The 12,739-nt window shown below is 40.6% G+C and overlaps 1 protein-coding gene across 1 annotated transcript; it reads right to left on the minus strand.

Annotated features, from left to right (window-relative positions):
* Positions 1-327: 327 nt before the first annotated feature.
* Positions 328-12,359, minus strand: LOC129107776 (aminopeptidase Ey-like). The gene is made up of 21 exons (XM_054619317.1): positions 12,264-12,359; positions 9,609-10,224; positions 8,460-8,602; positions 8,051-8,190; positions 7,026-7,152; positions 6,775-6,929; positions 6,532-6,645; positions 6,190-6,333; positions 5,845-5,910; positions 5,644-5,709; positions 4,534-4,706; positions 4,316-4,392; positions 4,089-4,222; positions 3,949-4,004; positions 3,714-3,861; positions 3,399-3,490; positions 2,207-2,317; positions 1,825-1,992; positions 1,493-1,633; positions 809-890; positions 328-567 (listed from the first exon to the last, which is right to left on the minus strand). The coding sequence occupies exons 2-21, from the start codon at positions 10,220-10,222 to the stop codon at positions 409-411; spliced, it is 2,910 nt and encodes a 969-aa protein (XP_054475292.1). The 5' UTR covers positions 10,223-10,224; positions 12,264-12,359; the 3' UTR covers positions 328-408.
* Positions 12,360-12,739: the final 380 nt, after the last annotated feature.

A 12,739-nucleotide genomic window follows, 5' to 3' on the forward strand; every position in this document is an offset into this window, starting at 1 on the left:
ATAATGAAAGTTTGTGGACATCTATTTTCAGTCAGATATTTAACATTTAAATGGACTCTGTTCTCCCTCCTGACGTGCTCACAATCTGTGCACACAGTTTGGAGTTTCAAAATGTCACGATTCAATTTGGCTTTTATCGAAAACACTGGCATCAACAATAGTTGCAAAAAAATATAGGGGATGTCGTGTATGAGAGAATATCACACTTTTGTGTCGAAAAAATCAGTTTGAAAACCTTTTGAATGTTTGCAGTATTTACAGTTTTAAAAGATATTTTCTACATACAAAGATTTTGTAATAAAATATCAATAAAAATGAATAATCAAGACTTTACATAAAATGTTTTAATAAAAACATCATTTATAATAACTCATTTGGTAAAAGTCAGTTAAACAATCTGCATTTGTGTTAAACTGGAGAAGAAGTCTCATTGGTGAACCATTTAAACACCTGATCCTTGTTCATGGCCACCCAGTTGATGTTGGCCTTGGTACTCTCCAGCGCCTGCTCGATAGACGTGGTGGCCGAGCCGAACTGCCCGACGTTGTCTTCTTTGAACTGCAGCAACTGGAGAGGAATTGGGGGGGGGGGGGTGTTACTGAGATACAATTATGATTATCGCCATAAATAGCTATAAACTATAGGATTAGGATATAAGAACGTCTTCTTCACCACCGTCATTGTGTAACAACACATTCATGCTTCATGCTGTACCTGATGCACAGCACCTCACCAACAATAGTCTAGTTATTAATATTAACTCATTGGATCCTACAGAGAACAACATTGAGTACTGGAGAAACTGTACCTGCTTGTACTCAAACTCAGAGGAGAATCGTTTGGTCAGTCCGCTAATTAGTCCTCCAAAGGAAAACGATCCGCCACCATATCTGGAGAAAAAGACATAAACAAGACAGGCTGTGATCATTTTGAAAACAACTACAGGCTTTGGAACCAAAGCTGTTTGGTCGGACATTTTGAAAAAAAGACTAAAGGTCTGCGGCCATGCTAAACTGCAGCGCATTGAGCTAAATGCTAAATGTCAGCATACTAACACGCTAACAATTAAAATGCAGCTGGTATAATTATGTTCCCCATCTTAAAAAATAAATAAAAAATAAGCTCTTCATCAAAAAGGTGTTTCATGTGCATTGCTGACAATAATAATTTCCACACTATTTTTGCGTGTTAGCATGTTAGCTTTCGCTAATTAAGATATTGGTATTGGACAAAGTACATTTTTGAACTGAAAACGGTGTTAGAGGACAAGTCAAGATTCATCCTCTAGGTACTCTGGATATCCACTTAAAATGAAATGGCTTATCAATCCAATAGCAGTTATCGATAATGCAGTTTGTACCAAAGTGGTCGATCAACACCACCAGTATGTAAACCTCCTTTTTCCTCCATAACAATAAGTTTAACCGTGAACTCTAACATCTTTAGACTTAACTGTCACCTTCTATACGTGTGTGCAAGAGGGAAAACTTACTCATTGAATATATAGCTCCATTTGCTTCTGACAAAGTCCCATGCCAGAGGTTGACCGATGGGGTTGTTTGCAATGGAAATGATGGTGGAACTGGCGTCCTGTTTACGGATCTTCTCCGGGTCCAGACAATACTCCAGATACCTGAAACACACTCACAGTGAGGACAAAATGTTCTGTGTGCTGCTGCAAATTTCCCCGCTGCGGGACTAATAAAGGATTATCTTATCTTATCTTATCTTATCAACAGTGTTTGATGTAGGACGTTTTAGAAACCCTGAAGTGAGCAAGTGAAAAAACGACCAGAAGAAGAGCACAATGTCAGTATCACTGACCTTTTCAGCAGCCAGGGCTGTTTGGTGCAGGCAAGAGCCGACATGATTTTTTCAGCCTCCGAAGCGATGGTGACGTTCTTGAACATTTTCCAAGCGAAGTCCCACTCGTCCACCCCTCCCGCTGCGATCGCACTGCAGTACACTGTATACTTCAGGTTGGGACTAATTCTGCAAACATTGATGAAGATGACAGAGAGTTAAAGGCAATGACAGCGGTGGCTAGGCAAAAAAAACTTGAATAACAAAAAAAACAACTGCTGCATTTAACAAGTTTAGGAGAATCCCACATATTAATCCCTAGAGGAAGACAGGAAGAAGGATATATAAGGGGTATGAAGTATGGAAATGAAGAACGAAAGCAAAGCGTGGGGTGTGAACATACGTGTTGTTAGTTGGAGATTTCATCCACTCTTTGAACCAGCCGGTGGTCAGCTCTTTACAGCCCTCCACTCCAGTGCTGCAGCCCATGGAGATTGCATTCACCTGGTTGTACCTGGACAGGGACATGAGATAATACCCGGGGTTAGGAGAATGTTTGGGAGGGGTCCAACTGCAGACCTTGAATGCCTCAAGGTCCAGGAAGAGAGTAGGGTCCCCATAAGTGAGACGGTTCACTTTCTTTTCTTTTTTAACTTTATTTTTACCAAATTTGAAAACAGTCACATTCGTCTGCTCACAACTTGGTCGCAGTGATAACAGATCTTTTTTTCAATGTAAATTTTTTTTAATTGCTCAATATTTTTTCTTGTTGTGTGTTAGGTGTTAAAGAAATACTCATGGCTCAGTACTGTAACCTTCGCAATCTGAAACTAAGATAAATTGACCGTAAACATTTTAGAGGCAAAAAAGGAAGTAAAGCATCTCAAATCTGGAGACCCTAGTCCCCTCTCCATTGGCTCTCAGACGTTGGGTCCCCCACACAAGAGGTCCGCAGTTGGACCTTTGTTGAATGTTTCTGCAAATGAATAAGTCCATTTAAACTCTTTGAGGGTTGAGTCACACAATGAGGGCAACAACATCATTCAAGTAATGACTTCTAGTTCATTCCACACCTGAAAAATGCAGGAAAAGTTTTCCATCAGTGAGAATTCAAGTGAGGAAGTAAATATAAACTCAGGAAATAGAAGATACTTTCTCAAGATAAGAGTAAATTGGAATGAACCCATTAAAGAGATATGGAGTGGAGTGGAGGTGCAGCTTGGTGAGAGGATGGGTAGATTATTTTGGCATTATCTAGTTTTTCCCTGTGGGGATAATTAAAGTTTCATCTAATCTACGTTGCATTAACCCACAGGGACACGTGGCTTAGTGCAACCTAAATTGTCAATCAAATAAGCTAAATCTTGTGTTTGTCGGAGTTCCCTTTTAGGAAACCCCAGACGATGTTATCATCCTGTTAATACTGCGGTTAATACTGCGGACAAAATATCAGTCTAGTCATAATAATTAATTAACAAAAGAAATACTACAATATAATGAAAGTCTATACGGTGATTGGGTACTTTAGCACATGTGTGTTCAAAAGGGTGAAACAGACATGGTTTAAAACACAGACGGCATGTTAACATCCTTACTGGTCGGTGTGCTTTTCAGGGACCGTTGTCCAGTTGAAAGTGATGTCTTTGAAGTACATAAACAGTGGGGTGACCTGTTTCTTCAGGTAAGCCTGAGGAGTGAAGATGTGCACGGTTTGTTCAGTTACATTGCTGTTTGACAAAGGATTAAATAAAGACTTGCACTCAATCAGCATTGAGTATTGATTTCAAGGTGTATTTTCCCACAATTAACCAATCTTCATTCCTTTATAAACACCTCCACTATGCTGTTCACTTGGGATCAGCTTTCATTTATTGCAGAAGCACGACAATAGTTGACTGTTTTTCACAAACCTGCATGGGCCCATACACTTCGCTGCGGTCAAACATCAGGAAGAAGTAGTTCAAGTTGCGCCTGGCTGTCTCCCAGGGCATGTATTCGACCTCTTTATCAAGGAACTTGGTCGTCCTCAGAGCCAGAGTTGTGTCCACTATCTTTGCCCTGAAAATGGCACGTATGTATGAATGCTCAGCTTTCTCTTTCAACATCTGACGGAAAACACTTTGTGAAAGAAAAACACTGCTTTACCTTGCAAGGTTAAAAGCATCATTGATAAGTTGAGCTCGGTTGATCACTGGGATGTCCTGAAAAGCGAAACAAGGTATTGAGTTGAGACGGGGGCTTGAGTATTCTTAATTTAGAAACACTGCAGAAGCAGTGTTACACACCTGATGTCGGGAGCTCAGCTTGGCGAGGAGACGCTCCCAGTTGTCGGAGTCGTAGTTGACTCGGTAGAAGCCCTTCATGTCTATGTTGGCCACCAGCCAATCATTAGCACCAAGAGTCATGTTTGCGTTTGTAGCTGTTTGGAAGGAGATGAAAAAACAAACAAAATAAATCTTTCATGTTCATCATCTTTGCAATGCTCTGAGCGTACACCTGGAATAAATCTTACCCTCTTTGTCTAGAAGCCAGTACTGCTGCTCGTCTCCTCCAGTCTTAATCCACGTGATGGGGACAAACCACTCATAACTACAGCCACATTCATCCAGCCATACATACGTAAACACAGAGTACACAGAGAGAGCGGGTGAGTTCCTTTTGACAGGGCCAAATATGACCACACCCGGTATATTCAGCGTATTCACAAGAAACATTAAGAATGTATCCTACTTGAACTCTGAGGGTCTGTCCACTACAGAGTCTGGGTCCAACAAGAAGTGTTTCTGGGTAATTTTTCCAGTCTGGGTGTTGATGGTGACCACCGGGAACCCCATCTGGAGGATCCACCGGTTCATGATGACCTCGACGGAGTTGGGCAGCTTGATGCCTGCTTTGTCCACTGCCTGATAAGAGGAATATTAATATATTAGTAATAGCATGACCATTTGTTGCTCCCTGCAGAGGAATTCTTTAAATTTTTTATAACTGACTTATTCTGCTGTTGACCATTGGTCATAAATTGCAATGAATGACCAGATTGCAGATTCATTCTACAAATGTTTAAAGCGAGGCTACTTATTCTGCTGTTGACCATTGGCCATAAATTGCAATGAATGACCAGATTGCAGATTCATTCTACAAATGTTTAAAGCGAGGCTACATATTTTGTTGTTGCGATTGTGGTCCCAAGTGGAAAATACAGTAAAATGCTTAATGCTAAGGTGTACGGTAGCACAAGTCGAAAAGAATAGAAATGTCAGCAAAACTACTGAAAAAGTCAGATACACAGCAACACCAAGGCTACCTAAAGTTTGCTAACATCAGCCACCTTAAGATACTGGTCATACGAAAACAGGTTGTAGCACCAAGTGGACTAAACTTCTTACGAAAGTTACATATTATCCCTCTACATCTGACCTTATCAACATTTCTACATAAATTATGTGGGAGAAAACTCCTATTACACGTTAGTGAAATGTGAACTCACTGTAGACAGATGTTACCTGCCCAGCGCCAAACAACAGCAAAAACGAGTTAACCGCTAGCATGATGAACATAGCAGAGAGGTTGAGCAGCTAAAGAGACAGATATTTTGCTCACAAGGCGGTGGAGACCAAAAACAGAGCAAATAGGGGAGTGAATATTGGAACCCCATTTTTCCGTTGTCCAGAAACTCAACCTGAAACGTACGCTAATGATCAACTTCATAAGGTTATCAGTTTTGTGCAAGCAGCTTGTTGCGCTGCCCACACAAAAATATGAAATTTAAAAAGATATTACTACTAGGCAATGAATACATTTTCTTTAATAGTGGTTGTTTTGTGAATTGTGCTATTTTACCATTTGCAGGTGCTTCCAGAGGTCTGTGTAGACTGTGTTCTTATACTTGAACTCCTCCAAGTATGTCTGCAGACAAATAATAAAATATTTGGTTTGCTTGACTTGTGCCTTTGCGGTGTGAAAAGGTAGATACAGTGCAATGAAATGTTGATATTACAAAATTAACAAAATACAAAACGAAATTGAATCAGCTGTACTCACATGCAGTCCTTGTGAAAAGACGGTTTCAGTGATGAACTCTGAGAGCATCCTGAGGACAGCAGCTCCCTGTAGTGAAACACAGGAGGATATTAGCAATGTTAGCGGGTGAAATATCGGATGTGACACAATTACAGCTCTCAGTTAATGAGGATCAGTGGTTCATTAGTGCTTTAATTCTGTAGTTCCCAAAGAGTCCTTGATTAGGGTCACCCGGGACAAAAAGGGAACAGTTTAATTCATTCTTTTTTTGTTTATCTGAGGTCGACTTCTTGTCTCTTGGGGTTCGAAGAGAACAATACATCGGGGTAAGGACACTGAGATGTATTACCCTCAATTATATCGTACCTTGCTGTATGTGATGGAGTCAAACAGTTGACTGATGTCCTCTGGCTTGAGGATGTCCTCCTCTTTGGATGAGAGGGGGTGGGAGGAGGCCAAGGCATCAACGGCCATCACACCAACGATCTGATTCAGAACTATTAAATCTTTCTGGAAAATAGACAGTGGCAATAATTTAATTGTGCATTGTGGCATGACCGGACACAAATTGAAACATATTTTAAACAAATTAAATGGATTTCTATTTCCAACTTGTTAGGAATGGGCTCACACTGGAGCAATTAAAAAAGAGGTCCATTAAGTATATTCAGCAGGTAAATTCTCAGCCTGGATGTATTCAAAACTCACCATATTCCAAGTTGGCTCGGCATAGTTGGCTCCAAGATAAGAGACGTAGGTGGCAAACCCCTCGTTGAGCCAAAGGTCATTCCACCACCGTGTGGTCACCAAGTTCCCAAACCACTGAGAGGACAGAGCTTAATTTTATCGGCAGGTTTTGAAACACATTTCAGAGCTAAACACGATGACCATCAAAGATATGATTTGGTTTCTGGAGGGCAGAACACCATAGAATGTCATTTAGTTTGATACCATATGAGCGAGCTCGTGGGAGATGACTGTTGCCACCCACTCCTTGTCTCCATTGGATGACACGCCATGGTTATATAAGAGGGCGGTTTCTCTGTAGGTGATCAGGCCCCAGTTCTCCATGGCTCCAGCGCTGAAGTCAGGAAGCGCGATCTGGTCTAAAAAACGATCATGAAGTAATATCGGTTAGCGGAATGAATGCAGTAGAGTAAACTTATTTACTGTCCTTGTGTCGGTCTGTGCCTGGTTCCTACCTGACTTGGTCAGGGGGTATGAAGAGTTGTAGTATTTCTCAAAGAATGCCAATATGGGCCCAGTCTTCTCCAGGGCATAGTTCCCCTGGCCCTCGTCTATAGCCTTCCTGCGAGCCCAGATCCTGATCTGGACACAAACAGTGCTTTTTATTAACTAGACAGAAGGGATACAAATGGTAGATTGGAGGCCTGAGCTAAGCGTTGAGTCCAACAGAGGGCAGCATAGTAACACTGCATCCAACAGGGCAGAGCAGCCAACATCCGCTGTTTGTGATGGTGCTTGTATTCCTACGAGTAGTAGCAGTGGTTTGTAACACTGCATTTGCAAGTATTGATAAACACATTTATGATGGAATTCACTTCAATTAATCATGCAGTTAACTTACACAAACTATTAAATCATATCCATTAATAGACAATGATTGAAATGAAACCACTGTATGATCCAGTCATGTTGGTTACACAGCTCTAACATGGTCTGTTCCAGTGTTTAGTGGGCTAATCCATAACATCAAGGATCCAGGTTCACAGCGGTGAGCCATAAAACTCCCTCGTTTTAAGTCTGATGCATTTCTTTCTCGAAAGAATACAGCATTACCTACTCAAAGTCATGGCTGCAATTTCCCTCAATGTTCTATGGTGTTATCATTTCAAACTGTGCATCAGAATTCAGAGCAGATACATAAGAAAAAATAGTTTTTGTGGGCCTCGAGACAAATCAGCTTAAATTATTTGGCCCTATTCAAGCTGTATTAGTAACAATGGTAGTGTATTGTAGCAAAAGTAGATAGCGGAAGTAGTCAAAGCAATGCAGAATTACTAGTGGCAGTAGAAGTGGTTTTTGGGGACAGTGTGGTTCTCATAGCTGATTATCAATGTCACAGTTTATTGGTCATTTTATACAAATCTTTGATCCATTCTACAGGAAGGTCAAGGGTCAGAGAGAGTCAGGGCAAAATGGCAATAATTATAATAGGAGTGTACACCCCCTTCCATTTGTATGGTGAAATATAATAAATAATTACCAAAATGTCTTCCTGCGGAGTGTTCGTAATGAACGTAAAATCAGACACAACGAAAGCTAACAAGTAGGTTGACATAATCTCTGTTGGCTGGAAGCTTGTCTGGATTAACTTCTGTCCTTCCATAGTGATGTTAACAGGGTCTGTGTGGGAGGAAAAGACAGCAGCAGATTAAATTAGGAATAAAAAATGCATTGTATCAACATATAAAATAAAATAAGATAAAATAATATTCCTTATATATATATATATATAGTGCAATACAGCTGAACATTTGATGTGCGCTTTTGTTGCCAATGAAACCTGGATGTATGGGTATGATACACTTGAAGCTATGGGTTACTAGGAAACATCAACACATGGACAGTTAGCATGTAAAACGGTGCACTGGACGCTAAAGAGAAGAACTTGCTGTAGTTCATGGAGTTGGACAGAGCCACAGTGTCATGGGGGTGAATGAGAGTCATGTGGAAGACAGCTTTCATAGCGGGCTCATCGAAGCATGGGAAGGCTTTCCTGGCATCCGTTGGCTGCATTTGAGTTGTGGCCACAACTCTGACAAAAGCAGACACGAGATTAATTAACACCAACATAGAATGTTAAAGGAACTCTCCACTTTAGATCCCTTTACACTTAGATATAATCCCTGATCAGTGTGTTGTAGTTATTTAGGAATTAAGTGATTGTTACTTTTTATTGATGTTACCACTTTCCCTAAAACATTTTTTTCACATCTCCCTTCGTGAGGGAAACCCCTTTCCCACTGGTTACATTTCAGCAACCCGTGGGAAAGGGGTTGTTCTTTGTGCATCAGTAGAGAGTATAATTATCTGACAAGATAAGACACGCAAGCTTAACGGTTGAAATTTAGGTTGGAATTTTGACCTAAGTGAATGATTAGGTTTTTAAACAGGTAATGTGAGGACAGGGATTTTGGTATGTAATGTGATGTTTGAATGTATGTAATGAATCTAGTTGTTTGTAAGATCTGATTATGTAACTAAAAGCTTAAGAAATATAACCAGTAGCTGTAGCTGTAAATGCATTACCTCAGTGTCTTTTTGATACAACCACTAGGAGTAACAAAAGTGAGAATAATTTCAAATATTATACATAGTGGCTGTACATATAACACTATAAAATCTAAAAGTTGTTTTTTTTCCAGAGTTTAAAAAATATATATTATTGTTTAATTTTATTTATATTTAGTAAAACATACTTTTGCATCCTGTGCTAAAGTTAATCTCAAATCAACAAACCACATTCACATGGACTTTCTGATCTCCTAATCCGATCTTCCTTGTTATTAACAGCCCACCATATACATTTTATTAAAATATAACCTGAACCGATTTTTTAAATAGCCTAAACATTGCTTCTCTAATTGATTAATCTTTAAACGAGGAGTTTTGTTACAATACTACGTATTAATATTTACAAATGTAAAAATATATAAAAAATATTTACAAATTGTTTTAAATTGCATTCATTCTCAAAACTAAACCAAAATATATTTAAAACTAATTAAATAATCAAATTGAAATTAAAAAGAACATCCTACTTTTTCACCCCATCCTCCATGTATTCACTCCTGTAGAATCCTCCCAGGTCATCGGCCAGCTCTCCAAGGAACTCGGTGAACAGCTCGTATGTGCTGTCGGCTTGCAGCGGACTTTTCAGTTTGACCACCAGGTACTGGGTGGGAAACTCCAGCCAGGTTTCTTTCAAGCCGGGTGCGGTAGCTCCGTTGAGGCCAGTCAGCTTGGCATGGTATCCCTCGAAGGAGGTTAGGTTAAGCTTGTTGGAGTGAATGATGATGAGGTCGGTTTCCTTCACACATTTGAAGATCACCGTGGAGTGTCCACTGAAGATGTACAGATTGCCTGCGTTGGGCACCAGCCGGGGCCACAGGGTGACATTGTAGGAGACGGGAGCGAGAGAGTCTGGGAGTCTGTACCGCTGCCAGGGCTCCTTCGGGGTGGAGGGCGTGGTGGGGCTGGTGTTAGGGCTGGTGTTAGGGCTGGTGTTGGGGCTGGCGGTGGATGGAGTCACTTCATTCTTTGACTTCTCCTGAGCGTAAACCACGGACAGTGCTATGATGGTTGCCGCAGCGCCGATGGCTGCGACCACACAGGTCACTGCCACTGCTTTGCTGATGAAGAGGCCTTTCCCCATGGCTTCACCAGAGAAAGAGAAGCAGAAGGAGGAACATGATGGCTATTTATGCCCTGCTTTGTCAGATTCAGCCCAGAGTTAATGGTTGATTTCCTGGGTGGGGAAATGAACTGAATGTCCAAAACATTGAGTTGTAAAAAGTCCTTGAGATAAGAGAGATCCCTGTCTGATCTGTGAACTTTACACCTGCATATTGGCTCTGAATAAAGGCCCTCTTTAGAAGCTGATTTCTATTTATACACTGCTGTAAATCATGTGTGTTTATGTGTGTATGTGTGTACAATTTGCAATTGTCAACTGTATATGCGTAGGAGTGGGATGCGTTTACAAAACTGTATAAACTTTTCTTAAGCCTCAAATGTTGTGCAAACTCAAAGTTGGCTTTGTTGACCAAAACAGCTGTGGTTTTAAGTAATGGAGACAATTCAACGGTTAAACTAAAAGCACATATTTTGTGCAAGAAGACCTATGTCAACACAGCTGGCACAGAAATGTCTTCCCGACATTATGGTACCAGAATTATTGTGTGCAATCATAAGAAAAAAGACAAATGCAATAATTTTGATGATCATGTAATGTAAATCTTGTACGATAACGAAAGTGTAACAGAAGGGTCCGCATGCAACCGATTAAAGGGAAGGATGATGAATCTGACACATACTATTACACACTTGTATGTCAACTGAGTCAGATACTGACAATTAGTTCATACAGGATGCAGCTTCAGCAGCTTCAGGCACACTGTGTGCATGTTCTGGCAGGGCTAGAAGCGTCATTAAAGTGGCCCTATTATGCTTTTCCACTTTTTCCCTCTTCTTTAGTGTGTTATATATATTTTTGTATATGTAAAAGGTCCGTAGAGTGTAAAACCTGAAGTCCACGCCTAAAAGGGGTTACCCTCCCCCTCAGAATCACTGCTCCTGAGCTGCCTGAAACGGCTCAATTTAATTAACTGATTTCACTTCCGTAACTTTATGAGGTCAGAATGTTACGGAAGTGACGTAAAACTCTCTGGCTAGTTTGGCCCGCACTCAAACAACAGAAGAGAGTGACGGAGCTGAAGTTCCGGAGGAAGAGTTTTTGGAAATGTAAAACGTTGCCTAATCACAACAGAGCGGGCTAGCAGACCAATCAGGGCAGACTTTACTTTCTGGAGGGAGGAGCAAATGCTACAACGGAGCATTTCAGAGAGAGGGTGAGAAGAGGTGCTGCAGGACAGCCAGGATGAGAAAAACAAGGAGGATTATGAGCATTAACGCATGTAAACATGTTGTAACTGGTTGTAACGGACAATAGCATAATAGGGCTGTTTAAAATGCAAGCTATTACATGGCCTTATGTAGACAGCAGTTTTCACTTTGTAAAGTGAACATGGTAATGCTTGTGTCTAGCTCGCTAATTGTCTTGAGAAAGGATGAAAAACTTGCCTACAGTGTAGGTGGGTCAGAAGTCGGTCAGTAAAGGCTACGCCTGGTTGTAATCTGCCAGTAAAAGGAGTAGAAGAAGATGGGGTTGTGAACCAGAAAAAAAGTCTGGTTGGGTATCAAACTATATCTAACTGTCAAACAGAGAAAAACGGAGAGATGTCTTCAGGACTTTATTTCGTTTGGGCAACTCTAATAAGTTTGTTCATGTCAGCTACTATTGTCCATATTTAATGTTGCCCATGTTGCAATTGGAATATTTGAGAAGGCACCAGCTAATAGGTCATGTGAGTTGAACGTAGAACCTTTTGAGTTGAGGAGTTGTTCGCGAATTGTGCTGTTTCCATAAAGCTCTTTTAATGCGTTACTTCAAATTGCGCATAAAAATATGTGGATACAGTGTTAGTGTAGTAGTAAAATCTGTCTCAGAGTATTAGAAAACACGGTATTTTCATGTCTAATAAGCCTTCAACTACTCTCAAACTTATTTAACTGTTACTCTGGTACCCAGCCTAAGACACCACTTTAGCTTGTTTTAACACAGGTGTACACCATTATAAACCAATTTACAGTATAATGCAATGACATTAAACCATTTCCTTGGTAATTGTTCTTACCTTGCGATTTAGGTAGTTAAGACTACAGCCAACTCCAGAGTCCAATTTTGTAGCAGGGATGTCTGCAACACTGCATTCCATTTAGCCACTACAGCTGCTTGTCCACTTGCTCCAAGAAACCCCCCTGATTACTCATTTGAGAATTTGTGCTGAGGGAAAGAGTGCTTATACCACATCAAGCAAAATACGAAACGTCCCTAGTAGAGCCGGATTGGTCTTTTCAAATAAAAAGGCAGGCTATTGCACAATCCTCAAACTGAATATACAGTAACTGTCTCCTGTGTCTGCTCTTTAACTTGTAGAGTCTTGTCCTGTAGATATATCCAGTGTGATGCATTTTTTGAATACAATTGTTTCCAATAATAAGACGCAATGTACAACAGAATATTGAGTTAAAGGTCTAATACCATCATTTCACAGTCACTTTATGGAAGACCAGCCTGTTCTCATTCGGCTAGTGATACCGACGCCCAATG

This window comes from Anoplopoma fimbria, chromosome 2, assembly GCF_027596085.1.
Source record: "Anoplopoma fimbria isolate UVic2021 breed Golden Eagle Sablefish chromosome 2, Afim_UVic_2022, whole genome shotgun sequence".
In the NCBI taxonomy this organism is placed as follows: domain Eukaryota; kingdom Metazoa; phylum Chordata; class Actinopteri; order Perciformes; family Anoplopomatidae; genus Anoplopoma; species Anoplopoma fimbria.